The following is a 17,608-nucleotide window of genomic DNA, read 5'->3' as shown; positions in this document are numbered from 1 at the left end:
ACCTTAAATTCCTTCAATTGCTGAAATATATTAGGGGAAATAACATTTACAGTTGCACCTGAATCAACAAGGGCTCTGCAGGTTATATTATTAACATTAATTTGTATTATAGGTAGAAAGTTTTGATTTAGATTACAGATGAGGTTATCGTCTGGATCAGGTTGGGGATTTACTGAAAAAATTGATCCATTACCTTTTCTCCCCTCTAGTAGTTTGGGTGAAATTCTTTGGGTCGAGTGCCACCCTGATTATTTGCTTCGGTTCTATGTGTGGTGGTGTACAAAGGATATTGTTGAGTTTGGTGATAACTTTGTTGGTCATTTCCAAAATCCTTATTATATTGTACCTGAGTGGTTTGAAATGGTACCTCAAATTGCTGTTGGTGATTGAATGAACTCCGTGAGTTCTGCCGGGGTACTACAAATGGATGCTGCTGATTAATAGCAAATTGAGTGGGTTGCTGATATCTATTATGATTAGGGCGATTTTTAAAATTAGCTCTTTTCTTCTTTCTGCACTCATTTTCTTTATGTCCAACAATTTGACAGTAATTACAAGTTATTTTCTGAACTTTATTAATATTGGCGGCAGCTAACTCATTGATTTGAATTTGCATCTCACTTATCTGCTTAGTTAGGAGTGTTAAAACATTAACGTAGTCATTTGGCATATCATTAGTTTTATGTACTGGAGGGGTGTTAAGAGCATTTACGTTTGAACTTAAAGTTTGTAATGAGTTTTCTACCCTATTTGAAATTTCAATAGCTTCATCAAACGATAGGGGATTTAAAAGAATAACTTGGGCTTTTAAAGCTGGTTTTAAGCCGTTAATATATTGCGACATTTTTACTTTCTCCTTAAAATCTATAGGCAAATTTGCCAATTTTGCTAATCCCTCAATCCGCATGGCAAAATCCCTAGCTGTTTCACTTGTGTTCTGCTCAGCTGTAGAAAATGCAGCAAAGTTTTGAGCGAAAGATGTAGTAGGCATAAAATAGCCTTTAATTCCCTTTTTCAGAGATTCGTAATCCGTAACTTTCCCTTCTAATGAATTGTTATAAAGCTTCCTAACAGCTCCTTCCATTTTTAATTTTGTTATAACCAATAGTTGTTCCTTTGACCATTCAGCTAATTTTGCTGTGGTTTCCAAGGATTCAAAAAAATCATTATAATTTTGATAATTTAAGGTGGGGATCAAAGACAACAAAAATGGGGATTTCAAACCTTCAGCCATATTTTTTTTTTGCTTAAAAATAGATAATAGAACCAACTAATGACACTGTTAAATTATATATGTGTTAAGTATATGTGTGCACTGAATTAGGTTTAACAAATATTTACCACATGGTCCAAAAATTTATAATAAACTTATTCCCTCAATAGCCAAATGAATGTGAAAATAATATTTAAATATATTAATCTACAAACTCGGAAATTATATTTAACACAAATAATTGCCAGACCTATTATCCTGGTCACGGCACCAAAATACATGTGGTGACAATTTGGGTAAAGTATAGTGGGACAATTGTTACAATTTAGTACTAATGCACTTTTACAACTAAGGCCTATCCCAAATCATCACCAACACATACAAATAAAGTAAGAAAAAAATATCTGTCCAGAAATAATGATCACAAGGGATAGAATTAACTTAAGCAATTTTAATGATGATCAACTCAATTATCAAGATTTGCTCATGAAAATAAATTTGACCATGTGGCATAATAAAATAAGATCATTACCAATTATACTATATTACTATATACTATATTAAATTATACTATACAAAATTATATTATATCAACATGTGACAAACAGATTTGAAGAATCTTAAAGAAAAGGGAATCACTGCTGGAGTTAATAAAATCTAAAGTCACTTATCTTGCACATGTGCTTAAAAATGTTGAGGAGCTGATGAACTATTTGTAAGTGGCAGGATATTATTTGCTGGATATATCTTAATTGTTCAGTCCTGTTGCAGCCATTCTTTCAGGGTAGATGTATCTTTATTCCTCAGAATTTTCTACCAAAAATCTTTTTCCTCCTCTTCTTCTAGCAGCTACTTCAGTCCTCTCCCTCTCTTCCTCACCTCTCTCCTGCCCCTCTTCACAGGTTTTCAACCCTTACACAAAAATTGGCAGACCAAAACTGCTTAATTTATTTACAGAGAGGCTATCTAAAACAGTCAGACAGTTTGGGCAGAAATAGGCTCACTGATAGTCATAAAAAGGAAAGAGAGTTGTAGCAACAGTACAAAGGAATCAATCATCAAAAAGTGACTAAAACTTTATCCCACAAAAGTCATCACACACTTTTAAAGAAAAAACTCAGTCTATTAGTAAATCTAATTTTTCGTTAAATTAACATTTAGTGGAGTTTTCTTTAGCCTCTACAATAGCTTTAAAAGGTTGAAAATACGTGTAACTAGTTTTTTTTTTGTCAGGTGAAATTCGCGCAGAATATTTTTTTAAAATTTTTACAGAAACTTTTACAACACTCAATTGTAAATTTATGAATATTTCCACAAAATTTATAAAATTTCTGATATGAAGTCCTTCTTTTAAGCATTTTATCACATATTGCACAGTTCAATTGAATACAGTAAACTAATTTGACATATTCATTACTGATTTACCTCTTATGAAGACAAATAATCAAATTTGGTCTATTTTGTTACGACCGCAAGTCATTTTTAAATGATAAAATAAAATATTATGGAGTTAGCAGGCAAAAATTAAAATATAATTTTGCTATTATAGGTTTGATACTAAATTTCTAATAAAGAAATAAAAAATTAAATGAAAAATAATTAAATTAAAGAAGCAATTGACGATAATTTTAATTCTGAGATCCAAAACATTTAAATGTAAGATGACTTTCGTGGGTTAACATTTTTGTTGCTATTTGATTAAAAAATTAACTTTTGCTTTGTTTTTAAAATATTCCGTGCAGTTTTGCTAAGAATAGATTATACATCTTATTATCAAATACCCATTGTGAAATATTCATTTTAATTATTGAATTTTTATTTCCTATTTCAATATAAGTTATAAGTGAGTGAGCACTTTTGGGAGCCACTGTAATTATTAAAAATTATTGATATATAATCACCTGAAACGGTTTTCTTTTCCTTAATGAAAATATATTAAACAATACTTATTCAAGGTTTTATTGGTTCTTCTGATTTTGTCATTTTGTAGGTACATTTTGAGCAACTGCTACTTAAAGTAACAAATTAAATTCAATAAAAACAATTAAAATTATTCAATAAAAACAATATATTCTGCAAGCTAAACATATTATTTTCTCCACGTTTTAATTTTTTAAAAACTAATGTTGTACCAAAACATTAAAAAATAATAAAAAAATATCTTGTAAAAAATTAATTTTTTTTCAAGATATGTTTAAAAAAATGACGTTTTGAATAAGATATTTTATAATACAGACACTTTTCTTGTACACATGCTAAACTTTATAAGAAAAAAGGAAAAAAACACAAACCTGAAAATTTTAAGATTTTTACCTGGAAAACCTGGAAAAATCAGGGAAATTTTAAATCTGTTTTGAGTGGCCACCCTGTGTATTACTTCATCGTTTTTTCTTCTTTTTAAGATTATTTCCAAATATTATTATTTTTTTTTATTTGGGTTTAACAATAAAAAAACGACTTTTTGTAGTGATTCAGAAAACCGGAAAAATCAGTTATCCGGAATAGCGATGGTCCTGATCGTTCCGGATAATCGGTTCTCTACTGTACTAATGTTATATATAGCAGGAAACACCAATCTTATCATCTAGCTGTGACTTTGCTTCAACTAAATCCACTGCTTCCCAAGGCAATGCTGCTGTTTTTCTTTAACAATTGCAAACTTTGTTACTCATTACTTGCTTTCGTAATCCTAGTTTTTTGAAATATATGTTTTTCTTTGCAAATTTTATATGAACACTTAATCATCCTAATTGTTTGATATTAAATGAAGAATCAGAAAATCATTGTAAAGCATCATTATCTATAATTTCCTTACACTTACCAACACTGCAAATTTATAACATGTGTTCTTGCTTTTATTTGTCTATGCTTAATGAGTAAAATGCATTATGTTTCTGTGCAAAATGAAACTCTTAGGCATCCACGCCTAATTCATTTTTATTTTGTCTCCTGTTAACAATAAATCAAGTATGTTTGTCATGATGTTGGGTATTTTTCATTTTAAAGCTTACGTGATTTTTTCTCTTATAAAAGACGAAAGTTGTGTTTCTATAATGGTTTAAAACCAAATGTATATAAAACTTTTTGAGTGATTTCATGTTGTTCAATAAACATCAGAAGTTTTATGCCACTAAAAATAAATTATTTTAAAAATGAGAGATGCAAAAAAGTTTACCCTTTCAGGTCTTTCATCTCTTACATGCCATAAGTATAACAGGCATGATAGTATAATAGGCACAACCCCCCCCCCTCTTATTAAATTAAATATTAAATGAAAAAAAATACTTGTGGTAGAAATATTCAAAATAATATATTAACTACTTTGTATTTGTATTGTTAAATTCTTGTGACTTCTTTTAATGATTGTAACATAACAATTGAGTATATTATTCTATTTTTGCCTGCACTTAACATAGCCACTTGGTTTTTAGGCTTTATGTAACAATATTTAAATTATAAATTTTATGTCAGGGTGAGCAAAATATTTTACCAAATTTATTAAACTAAATTCTGATTTATTAAACTAAGAAACAAATGTTCAAAGCATAAATTTTGTTTTTACTAATAAAATTATTACTATAAAATGTATCTTTGATTTAAGATCCTGAAGAGTTTAAACCTATGAAAATAAAAGAGTAATAGATTTAATTTCTGAAACACCTTTCCTATGTTTTATTTCAAACAACTAAAGTTCCAAAAAAATTTTTTTTTCCTTTAGTAACTCAACGTAGAAGTTTTATTCATTTCAAGATCTAAAATATGCATTTTCTCGTAATAAACAAATTATTGTTTTATATTCTCCTTTTTAGTACCAGCAAAAGTTTAGTTCGAAAATTTCAATAGTTACTTTTAAAAAATCTCTTCTAGTGAAATTGGAAAACTTTTCTAATTTCAGTATTGAAATGGTATGTAACTGTTGTTATTTATTGTGCTCAGAAATATTATAGTGACATTTGTAAATCAAGCAAATATTTAACAGCTTGATGTCCCTTAATAACCTTTACAAATTGCAGTTTGTTTATAAAGTTTTAAAAAATAAAAATTTAGCTCTGATCATAGATTTAACCACATCATGATTTTTTTATGTTTCAGAGACATTAATATTTGTAGTAATTAAAATTGGGATATTAAAATGAAGGATAGTTTTGGCTACAGGATTATGGAAGATTAGATTGCTTTTTGAAAATCACAGAAAAGTTTAATTTTGCTTTTTTTTTGTCTGTTTTATTATTTCTTAAACTTTTGTTCTCTTTTTTTTCTAAATTTTTCTATTAGTCCTTACTTTGAGAAAATCCTTAATTTGATTAATATTTTAATAATTTTTATAATATTTTTCTATATTTGAAATAAGCTTTTCATCTGCGTCATAATAGAAAATGTAACTTAATTATAAAATTTCAATTGCTTGTTTAATTTTGTGTTTTATTGAATAAAATATTATATTCCTATCTGTGGAAGCTAACATAGCTGTTGGTTGGCGTTATCAAGAAATCAAGAAAACATAATACAGTAGAGAACCATTTATCCGGTATCCAGATAACCGGGAAACCAGAAAACCGGGAAAAATTTTGCTCGATTTTCCCGCCATTTTGAACTAGAACGATTTTAAACTAGAACAAAAAAAGCGGAAATTGAACTCATCCTTGAAGTTGAAGAGAGGAAAATGTAAGGAAGGGGAAAAAAAATTTCCCCGTTTACTCAGAGAAACGTCATTTCCTCCGTGACCTTGAAGGCAGGGAAGGGAGGATTGCTTTATTTTTTCCTTTAGGCCGTCAATCAAACTCAAGGGTGTGGCATGCTGATTTCGTTTTCTGCTTGATTTACGAGGGGGGTGGGGAAAATGCATTGAATGCATATCAGTGAGCAGAAAAAGAAAAGAGAAAAATATATTTATTTGACATCCACTAATAAAAATAAAATCTTTTGAATAAATTCTCATTCTTTGGAAGTGCGGTATCAATTGCAAGTTTTTCTTGGTGTGGAATCACATCTGCTGTAATAAAAAATCTTGTTTTTATCAACAAACAAATAAAATAAAAGGAGAATTGTTTATTAATTTAAACATAGGATTATTTTATGATGCAGATTGCAGTTTTGTTTTACTGATTCCACTACGTTTGATTTTTTTTCTTTTCGCGATAAACTTCTTCGCACTCAATAAATTAATTCTTTTTATTCATAAATTTTATCATTAGTTTTTTTTTTTTTTTTTTTTTTTTTTTTTTGAATTCCGGTTGATCTTGCCTTGTTCCGGGTTTTAATATTTATGCTAGTGCCTTTTTTAACTATCGTTTTGGTTCGATAATTTTCAAGTGTTTTTATTTAGATTAATAAGTTTTCCTTTTATTTTATCGTTTCCTCCCGTATAATTAGGTATGATATATATTGCGTTATTTAATCATTGGTTTTGTTTATATTATTTAATCTAGGAATTGTAATTATTTTTAAAAAATAAATATGAGAATTTTGTATTTTTTAAACTTGATTTTCTTGTCTAAACTTGCAATTTTTTTTTTATTCTTTTAAATGTTATATGTCTACCATTTTTTTTTCTTTTTAAAGTTAGGAGTACCTTTCTTTTTTCTCTTACTTTATGCATTACACTTTTTCCTTGTACTTCGGGTTCGATAAAACATCGATTAACGACACTTTTTGGTCGATCCAGAAAACCGGGAAATTCAGATATCCGGGATAGCGATGGTCCCGAACATCCTGGATAATTGGTTCTCTACTGTAATAAGAATAATTTAAGAAAATACATCCCTTGAAAATTAAGAAATTCATCATGATTTTTTGATAAGAACCATATATGGTATAAACGCATTTTTTTCTTTCTTTATGTTTTAAGCTTGTAAAATTTGCATTGGTCTTAAATAGTCTATGCTTTATTGGCTATCTATGGTGAATTTTAGGATTAAATTTACCTTTTTCTGACAATATAAAGGAAGAAGGTCAATATAAAGTATTAAGGTAGTAGAAGAAATGTCTTTGTCGAGACTAACATGCAAAAATGCTGATGATAATTTAACAGGCAGTTAAAGTTTAAATATTTTGGTTAAAATGTTTTTTTCTATAATAAGTATTTGTAATTTTTAAACAATTTTGTACTTGTTTTTTTATATTTTTTTTATTTATCATTTTTTTTAATTGAAACCAATGAGTTATGCTAAAAGTTTTAAAATACAAATAAAAACTAATATATGATTTTTGAATTCATAATTTTATTTTGTTTTCTCAGAAAAAACATATTGTTAGTATGACTGTACAAAAGTGACTAAAAAAACTAAATGAAAAAAGCTGTGATTTCTATTTAATTCTAATAAAATATGTAATTTCAAAGACTTTTGTGCTTTGTTGACCAGCTCAACCACAGTAATAAAGTAGTCATTTGTTTGTATCTAGTTTCATAATTTTCAGCTCCAAATTGTCTATTTATGTTACTTTCCATAAATGTTTAAAAATGTATAGTTTGTGTTATCGTTTAATTTGTAATAACATATTCGTGTTCAACTCACATAGTCAGAATAGCAAGTTCATGGACATTTTATTGAAATTTCACTATTATTGAAGGATATCAATAAAGCTTAAAATTTAATTTTCTGTTTGTCAGGATGATGAAGCAGAGCCAGAAAATGGTAAACCTAGAAGTTGGGATGATGAATTTGTGTTGAAAAGACAGTTTTCAGCTCTAATACCTGCTTTTGATCCAAGGCCAGGAAGAACAAATGTTAATCAGATATCCGATTTAGATATCCCAGCTCCAGGTATTTATTTTTAAAACTTTTTTTTTGTATGTAAAATGTACTAGCCTTTTTTTCTTTAAGTATCTAAATTGTCTAAACATTACTATATTTAGAGATATTTATTAAAACCGTAATTTTAGGTAATATCGAATTACAGTACTGTTTACAATTTCATATGTGTAGAAGAATAAGTGTTTTTACAGATTACAGGATGTCAATGCTTGGATCTGATGTCATTTGCAATCTAGTGCTAATCTGAAAGCTTTGTTGCTATAATAAATGCTTAAACCTGAAAAGCTCTTATGATCTTCTCTTCATCAGGCATAGATTTTATTGCAGTTTGATTTTATTACCTTTGGTTACAGATCGTTTTTGCATTGCATTTGACACTATTAAGCTTTACCTTCAATCTATTACTGGATTTCTGAAAAACTAAAATAATTGTTCTGTATTCTTTGAAAAATGTGTGTTATTGTCTAATATTTTGGAAAAGATTATAAAGAAAATATCTGCCCTTAAACTTGACCATATATATTCTTATTGTTTTGTGCAGAAATATTTTTTCTGATTGTTATGTAAAAAATATTCTATCAGTTTTGATAGTGATAAGAATTCTCCAGACCATGTGGCTACAAATAATTTGTTTAAAGGAACAGTTTTGTTAATTTATGTTTGTTTAGATTGAGAAATAATTGTAAAAAATTAGTTCATTAAATTAACTTCTCCATTATTTAGGTTCTGATGTTTTAGAGTTGGATGACATTCAGGTATCATCATTACAACCCAAACTTATATTACAACTAAAGGGGCCTAATATACCAGGTGTAAGTTAATCCTGTCAATTCTTTTCAAAAATTGAGTTAGCCTATTCATTCTAATTTACAATAAAAGGAAAGTGTTTTCACTCTACATTTTTTATCAAACAACTTTATAAAGGAAATCAAAACACTTAACCTTCCAAGTATACCCTTGGGCAAAATTGTATGGAAATTTCTCTATTATACACAATTTTCCCATTGAAAAATATGAGAACTAGTGTTTTTTTTATGTTGGAAAGTTTAAAAAAAGCCAGGACTAATGCCTAATGAGTTCACAAATTTTTCTCTGATAGCCACAGTTATAATCAGTTGGCAAACAGATAAATCTCTGTTTGCCAACTTATATGAGCTTTGTCTATGTTGTGTAAACACATCAATAGGTTAAAAACTATTTATTGTTGATTATTACTTCAAGTATAACTTCTAATTTATTCTTTAAATTTCTTGTGGTTATTGCTGTTCAAATAATTAAGTCATGTATCTTTTATATGTGTCTAAAACACAATTATCTGAACAAAGATCTTACAGTGTTTAGTTGCGCATGCTGACCAGTTTATTACTTTTTTCCTCTTCTGCAATCCAGACTGTTCTGCTCATTATGCATACCCTTCCTTCCTCCATACTCACCCCTTTTCTTCTGTGCACGTCATTCCAAATGCCATGTGAAGTGTGGTCAAATATAATGTCTGAGAATCTGATTGTTACAAAAAGCAATCCAATGCACTGAAGTAATCGTAATCATAGAACAAATAGAGAGTTTATCTCATCTGGCAATCATAAGCTATTCTGAGAGTAAAGAAATATTTATTATCATTTTTAAGTTTACTATTCCAAAGAATTCTTTTTCATCAAAGTTTCTAATAAAGGATAGAAATTTTTTCTTGTATTGAGTGCTGTCCAGATTTCTCTGCGAGTGCTCGTAACTGACGAGAGGACATAGTCGTGCACACGGAGACTAAAAAACATTTAAAAATGTAGAAGGCAATGCAAGTAGCTGGATTGGCTGGATTTAGACCATTGTGTAAAAAAATGTTATTTAAACTACATTTTAAACTAAATGATCTTCGTATAAAAAACAAGCAGATTTTTTTAAAATTCTTTTTTAACTTAATTTTTATTATTTATATAAATACTTATAGCTTGAATAGAACAAGGAGGATTATCATACCTTTTGCAGAATGCTTTTTACCTCATTTATAATTGAACATATGGTACTTAGTGGACCTTTATTTTAGAACATTTTTTTATTTCTAAGGAAAACTTCCTTACTACTTTAAATTTTCCCTTTCATGTTGCAAATTTTGCTGCATGTTAGTTGTATCTATTTTTTATTCTCTAATATTAACAACTATGTAATTCTAAAATCTTTGCTATTGGAACTATGCAGGTGTGCACTCTAGTGTTGTCTTGATGAAGGAAATTTTTTCCTAAATGAGAATATTCATCTTCGGAATGAATCTTAAATAAATCATAAACTTATATAATAGAAAAATCATAAAAGTTAAGTTGAATATCATTAAAATTATAGAAACTAATACAATGTGGGAAAATGAAAATTATGACAACTTAGCACAACAAATAAGTTTTCGAAGTCTTACCGGATATATACTTTATTTCTTTGATTGATTATCAGAGCATGATTTATAGATAACACTGAAATATTTTTCATTGAATTATAAATGAGTAATTGAAATTTCAATGGCCATATTGCCAAACATAAATATTGCTCATCTACCAACATAATGAATAAATCTAAACTGAAACTAAAAAAAGGAAAGAAAAATAACAAAAACAAAATATTTCTTGATTAACAGTACCACTGGCGCCATCTGTTATTGAAATTATAAAAAGAGTCAAAACATCCTGCCACCCAAGGATGTGGAAATGTTATTTTTTTATCAATGGACATACTTTACAGATAGGCCTGGTGGTTTCTCCATGAGCTGTTCTTAATTTATCAACCCTAATAATACCATCGTTTCCAGGAAATACCTGCACAACTCGTGCAAAAGTCCACTTTAATGGAGGTGGGACATTGTCATTTTTGAGAAGAACTAAATCTCCAACATGAAACTCTGAGCCAGAAACAGTCCATTTAGACTTTGCTTGCAGAGTTTGGAGATAATCTTTACTCCATTTGATCCAAAATTGAGCACGGAGTTTTTGAATTAAAGACCATCTAGACTTGAGACACATGGATGGTGATGGGTCTCTCTCAGGCAATGAAAGAAGTGGAGCACCCACAATAAAATGTCCAGGGGTAAGAGCCTCTAGATCACTTATTTCTGATGTTAATGGACATAACGGTCGTGAATTGAGGCAAGCCTCAATTTGACACAAGAGCGTAGCCAGTTCTTTGAAATTCAGTGTAGCTAAGCCGCATACTTTCAGCAGGTGTCTCTTGGTTGATTTAATATTAGACTCCCAGAGTCCGCCAAAATGAGGTGTTGCTGGAGGAATAAAGTGCCAAGAGATTTGAAGATTGCTGGAAAAATCTTGAACTGAATTGTCTCAAACAATTTTGAACAGAGACTTCAAATAGGTACTGGCTCCTTTAAAATTTGTGGCATTATCACTGTATACATCAGATGGCAACCCTCGTCTAGCAATAAATCGACGAAAGGATGCTAGGAAGGTTTCTGTTGACAAATCAGAGACAAGTTCCAAGTGGACAGCCTTCGTAGCAAAACAAATGAAAAGTGCAATGTACGACTTTAAGGTGACTTTAGATCTTGGTAAATTTGGTTTGGTTGAAATTGGACCTGCAAAGTCCAACCCAACACGTTGGAAAGGTTTAGATGGAATAACTCGATCACGAGGCAAATCAGCCATGAGCTGGCTTGAAGAAACAGCATTTACCTTTAAACAAGTTATACAGCCTCTGAGGATCTTTCTTACTGTGTTTCTCCCAGCTGGAAACCAAAATGTTTGCCGAATTAAAGATAAAACTACAGAAATGCCAGAATGTAACGAAAGCTTATGATAATATTCTATAATAAGCGTGACAAAATGATGACTTTTGGGCAAAAGAAAAGGATGTTTAGCCGGCAGTGACAGATTTGAATTTTTGAGTCTCCCACCAATTCTTAAGACCTTGTCAGAATCTAGAAAAGGTGAAAGGGTTATTATTTTAGAGTTTCTTGGAACACAGCCTTTATTTTTGATTGACTTAATTTCAGCACTGAATTCCACCCTTTGAATTTCTTTAATAATTGCGATAAGAGCATTATCCAGTTCACAAACTTGAGGGCAACCGTTTATCCGATTTTCCGAATTTCTCGAGTTGAACTCGAATCTTTTACACCAAGCAATCACTCTTATTAATTTGCTGAATGATGAATATTTTTGCATCGAATTACTTTCAACTGCTGAGGCATGTATTAAAGTGTCAGGGTTGGAAGTGTGAACAGAGTTTGGTTTAACCTCTTCGGTGAATGCTGAATTTGCATTAGATAGCCACTCCGGGCCCTGCCACCAAAGTTCCAAGTCCTTTAGCTTCTTTGGAAAAATTCCTTGAGATGCGCAGTCGGCAGGATTGGTAACTCTAGCCACATGGTTCCAGTCACCAATATTAGTAAGTGATGTTATGGCTGCAGCTCTGTTTTTTACGAACTGATCCTTTAAAGAGTCTGATCGAATCCAACTCAGAACGATTTCTGAATCCGACCATAAGAACACTTGCTTCCAAATTTGATCTATCGAAATTGGAAGATTACTATACAATTTTGCTAGCAAATGAGCTGCACACAGTTCGAGGCGAGGTAATGATACTGTTTTCAAAGGGGCGACCCTGGTTTTTGCTGCCACTATGTTCACTGAAGCTCTATTTTCGTTATCCACTACTTTCAAATAAAAAACAGCTGAATATGCTTTGAGTGAGGCGTCGCAAAATCCGTGTAACTGGGCATCAATGATTAAATTATTTACAGACACCAGTCTTCTTTGAATTGCTATTTCCTTTAAAGCCTGTTTTTCAGCCTGGAAGGTTTTCCAGACACATAAGAGCTCTTCGGTTAAAGGTTCGTCCCAAGTTAATTTATTTTTCCATAGGCTTTGCATCAAAATTTTTAAGATTGTGGCAGGTGAAAGAAAGCCCAGGGGATCAAAAATCCTAGCTATGACAGAAAGCAGTTCTCTTTTTGAGGTAACTATCTCTGGAAATGAAATGTTCACCTGAAAAGTATCTTGCTGTGTATTCCAATACAGTCCTAAGACCTTCTGACATTGATTTTCTTCTATGGTAACATTGTGCTGCTGTGAGAGAGAGTCTTTGGAAAGATCTGATAGAACCTCTGAACAATTAGACGACCATTTTCTGAGATTGAAACCTCCTCGTTGCAAAAGTGATTTTAAGTTTGAAACTAGATTTTTGGCTTTGGGGATGGAATCTGTACCTGATAACAGATCATCAACATAAAATTCTTCCTTAAGAACTCTTGAAGCATCAGGAAAAGCTTTCTCTTCGTCCTTAGCGAGTTGTTGAAGTGTTTTTACAGCAAGATAGGGAGCACAGGCTGTCCCATAGGTGACAGTTAATAATCTGTATATCTGGATTTCTTCATCAGGTTTGAACCTCCAGAGTATTCGTTGGTAATCAGCATCCTCTTCATGAATACGAATTTGGCGAAACATTTTCTCGATGTCAGCAGTAAATGCAACTTTGAAAGTTCTAAATTTTAGTAATAGAGAAAATAATTCGGGCTGCAAACGAGGACCTGCATGCAATGCATTGTTGAGAGAATTCCCTGAAGAATCCTTAGCTGACGCATCGAAGACCACTCTTAGTTTGGTTGTGTTGCTGTCTTCTTTAATAACGAAATGATGAGGTAGATAAAATGTTGATTCCTTAATCAGTTCGTCGGAAGGAACCCTTTCCATATGACCTAGTTGAAGATATTCCGACATGAAAGTTGTGTACTGATGCTCAAGTTCATTATTCTTACTTAGTTTTCTTTCAATGTAGTTGAATCTTTTACTTGCTTGAGTAGCTGAGTCACCAAATTCTATAGAATGTTTGAAAGGTATTCTCACAATATAACGTCCAGATGGATCTCTAGCAACCGTTTTTTCGTAAAATGCTTCACAATCTGAATCATTCTTTGATTTCAGTTCAGCTTGAGGTAAAGATTCGAGCTCCCAGAATTTAGCCAATTGACAATCCAACGATGAGGTAAGATGACAGTTCACAAAGGAGTTTTCCTTATTGGAGTTTGAGAACACTCTTCCCGATAATAGCCAGCCTAGATGAGAATTAAGTGCAGCTGCAGTACCCTTCTTCCCTAAAATTGGTTCTCCAATTAGCAAGTCAGCGTATAAGTCGGCTCCTAACAGAATGTCTATTGGACCAGTTGCATGAAATGTTGGATCTGCAAGCATTAGACCATGCAGGTGTGGCCAGTTGCATGAAGAAAATGTGAAATTCGGTAAATCACTTGTTATGCAGTCTACAATCAAGGCTTTACAGCAAAACATTTTCTCATTAAAATGTGGAGAAAAGACCAGAGATACTTCAGATAAAGAAGACTTTACTAGCGTATTATTAATTCCTGAAATCGAATGATTTGTAACAGTCTTTGATAATTGCAGTCTTTTAACACAGTTTTTGCTCACTAGAGATTTCTGACTGCCGTTGTCAATCAGCGCTCGGCAATTAACGAAATGTCACTTAACATTTTTAACCTTTATTAAAGCTGTTGATAATAAAGTATTACTATCTACACTATTAGAATTTAGACAAGTTGTGCTAAGTTGAATGTTTTCCCTCACTGTAGGAACATTTTCAGAATTGGCATTATCTAAATTTGAATTAGAATAGCAAACTGTATTGCTTACATTAGGTTCTTCAGAATTAGAATAAAATCTATGCAATGAAGTATGATGTTTTCTATGACATGCCTTACAGGTGTTAGTAAAACGGCATTTATTTGCCATATGAAATTTTCTTAAACAATTTATACACAGCCTTTTAGATTTATTTACCTTCCACCTGTCATCAACAGACATCTTATTATACATGGGACAATTAACAATCGAATGATTTTCATTACAAATATTGCATAAATTTTCGGTTTTGTTTACTACCACATTATTTACAAAAGCCTTTTTAGGAAGAACCCTTGGCTTGCATTCTGTTTGATTTGAAATACTTTTTGCTTGTTGCTCAAGAAATTTAGCCAATTCTAAAAATGTTGGAATATCTTGATTAGTTAAAGATAATTCCCATCTTTGCCTTAGTGTATCATCTAGTTTTCCCAAAATAAAAAATATTAAAATAACATCTACCATAGGATTAACTTCTAACTTTAAAGTTAAAAGAATTCGAATAACTTCATTACACATATCTAAAATTTCAAATATCGAAACCGCAGAATTAGACTTAATTGTCTTTAGATTAAATAGTTTTGAAATTTGCGCGAACGCTAATTCACGTTTATTATCATATCTCGCAACTAGAGTCTGCCAAGCGTGCTTATAATTTTCATCTGTGAGCGAAAATCCTGAAGTAAGCTTGCGTGCAGTACCCTTTAAATTAGCAAATAAATATTGAAATTTTTGAAGTTCTGTTAATTCTGGATTTTTATCTATGGAACTCAAAAACAATTCTTTAAATGACATCCAATTACTGAAATCTCCATAAAAACTCGGTAACTCGAATTTGGGCAACTTTAAACAAGATTCATTTAGTTTCGGTTTCGAATCATCTAGAGAAACGCCGCCATTATTAGTATTGTTTACTTTTGATTTCAATTCGGACATTTCCCGAGCAATATTAATTCGCAACGTATCAATATTTGATGCCAAATCATCAAATTCTTTCATATTGCTTGCCTCTTCCTCATTCTTACAAGAAACTATAATTTCCGTATGAATCTCATTAAGCTCCACCCATATTTCATTCATTTTAGCCGAAAAAACATCTAATTCCGCTCTTTCTATTTCCCCAGACGCAAATTTCGGTTTCAGAATATTATTTATACGCGTTACTTTACCTTTCAAAATATTACGTCTTTTCTTTAAAGTTTCCATTATAATTACAAAATACAATATTTAAGATCAAAATATTTATCAACGGACCGAAAATAAGATAAAAAAAAACAATGTAAACTAGAGCAATATAAAATACTTTTATCTAGCTCTCTTAATTAAAATCGAAACTAAATTATAAACAATAGCTCAGATTTTTCACTCCGGTCTCGAAGGACCAAAAAATGGAATAAATCTTAAATAAATCATAAACTTATGTAATGAAAAAATCATAAAAGTTAAGTAGAATATCATTAAAATTATAGAAACTAATACAATGTGGGAAAATGAAAATTATGACAACTTAGCACAACAAATAAGTTTTCGAAATCTTACCGGATATATACTTTATTTCTTTGATTGATTATCAGAGCATGATTTATAGATAACACTGAAATATTTTTCATTGAATTATAAATGAGTAATTGAAATTTCAATGGCCATATTGCCAAACATAAATATTACTCATCTACCAACATAATGAATAAATCTAAACTGAAACTAAAAAAAGGAAAGAAAAATAACAAAAACAAAATATTTCTTGATTAACAGTACCATTGGCGCCATCTGTTATTGAAATTATAAAAAGAGTCAAAACAATCTTGATGGCTTCTTTCAACCAGTGCTATGATGCCACATAATAACCTCCATTTATCATACGTTTTATTTACAAATAATTAGTGTAGATAGTTTTGTGCGCATTTTGAAAAACTGTCCTTTACCATATTAGCCAATTTCACCATCATTGCTTTCTTAAGACCCGGATTGCCTTTAAAGACTCACTGTTTCAAATGTTCTTTTGTCTCTATATTGTAATAGAGTATCCATATCTAATTCACTGTTCTGTGTGTGTGTTTCCATCACCTCGTCTGCCAATTTTGCATTCTTTCCTCCATTGTTTTTTGCCTTCTTGGAAGCCGAATTACCTTAAAAACTCCACTGTTTTGATTGTTCCTTATTTTCTGAATTTTAGTCTATGTTTTGTCAACTGTTATTTATCCCCACAGAAACTAGTCAAGATACCCATAAAAAAGAAGTGAACTGTCATAGGAATTCAGGGTTCCCACGATCCTTAAAAATCCTTAAAAACTGCTTAATTTTTATTTTGGAAAATAAGGGCCCTTAATAGTACTTAAATATGGTATAAAGTTTTTAAAAGTCCTTAATTTTTCAGCATTACTATACCCTGTAACAAAATTGCAGTGACAGGGCGACATTGGTCCAGAACTTTACAAACTCAATTTACTCCAAGAGTATCATAAAACTGTGTGGTGTTTGATTGTATTTTTGGCAGTTATTGATATTGCTTTTATTCCGGTTTTAAAATTTTCCGATATATTTTAGACACAATGTATATTTTAGACCGACCAATGTATATTTTATTGCGATAAATTTTAGACATATTTTGACATAATGATTCAATTATTTTTCTATAAATTTTTTGGCGGTGATTGCTATCGATTTCCACAAAATTTAAAATCCGAAGTTTTAAATGCGATCTTATTTATTATAACAACCGTATTTGAACTTATCTTTTTTAAAGAGTCCTATTTGCGTGATTTCGTCGTCAATCTTTATTTCGGGTTTTACTGCCACAGGTTTTAAGATTTTTAATTATTGTAAGAATTTTAATTAATAATCGTTTCATTCATTTACGAATTTTAATTATGTAATGGATTTACAAAATTCGGAAGAGGAAATAATTAACGTGTGCTATAATAATTAGTCCTTCGAAATGCGAGAATATCGCATGTAATATTAGAATTAAAAAAAATACTGCATTTATAATTAAAAAACCTTTTGAACATTTT

The 17,608-nt window shown here is 30.6% G+C and overlaps 1 protein-coding gene across 3 annotated transcripts in view; it reads left to right on the top strand.

The window, feature by feature from the left end:
• The window catches only part of Ufd4 (ubiquitin fusion-degradation 4-like), a 171,340-nt gene that overhangs the window by 108,953 nt on the left and 44,779 nt on the right, over positions 1-17,608 (top strand). For all 3 annotated transcript variants that reach the window (XM_071187447.2, XM_071187446.2, XM_087155303.1), the window contains 2 exons: positions 7,824-7,977; positions 8,692-8,780. In XM_071187447.2, the coding sequence (XP_071043548.2) occupies positions 7,824-7,977; positions 8,692-8,780 (243 nt within the window). The remainder of the gene's footprint in view (positions 1-7,823; positions 7,978-8,691; positions 8,781-17,608) is intronic.

This window comes from Parasteatoda tepidariorum, chromosome 11 (genome assembly GCF_982258835.1).
Source record: "Parasteatoda tepidariorum strain Cologne lab strain chromosome 11, Ptep-v5.0, whole genome shotgun sequence".
In the NCBI taxonomy this organism is placed as follows: domain Eukaryota; kingdom Metazoa; phylum Arthropoda; class Arachnida; order Araneae; family Theridiidae; genus Parasteatoda; species Parasteatoda tepidariorum.
This window is presented reverse-complemented; position numbering and strand designations above follow the sequence as displayed.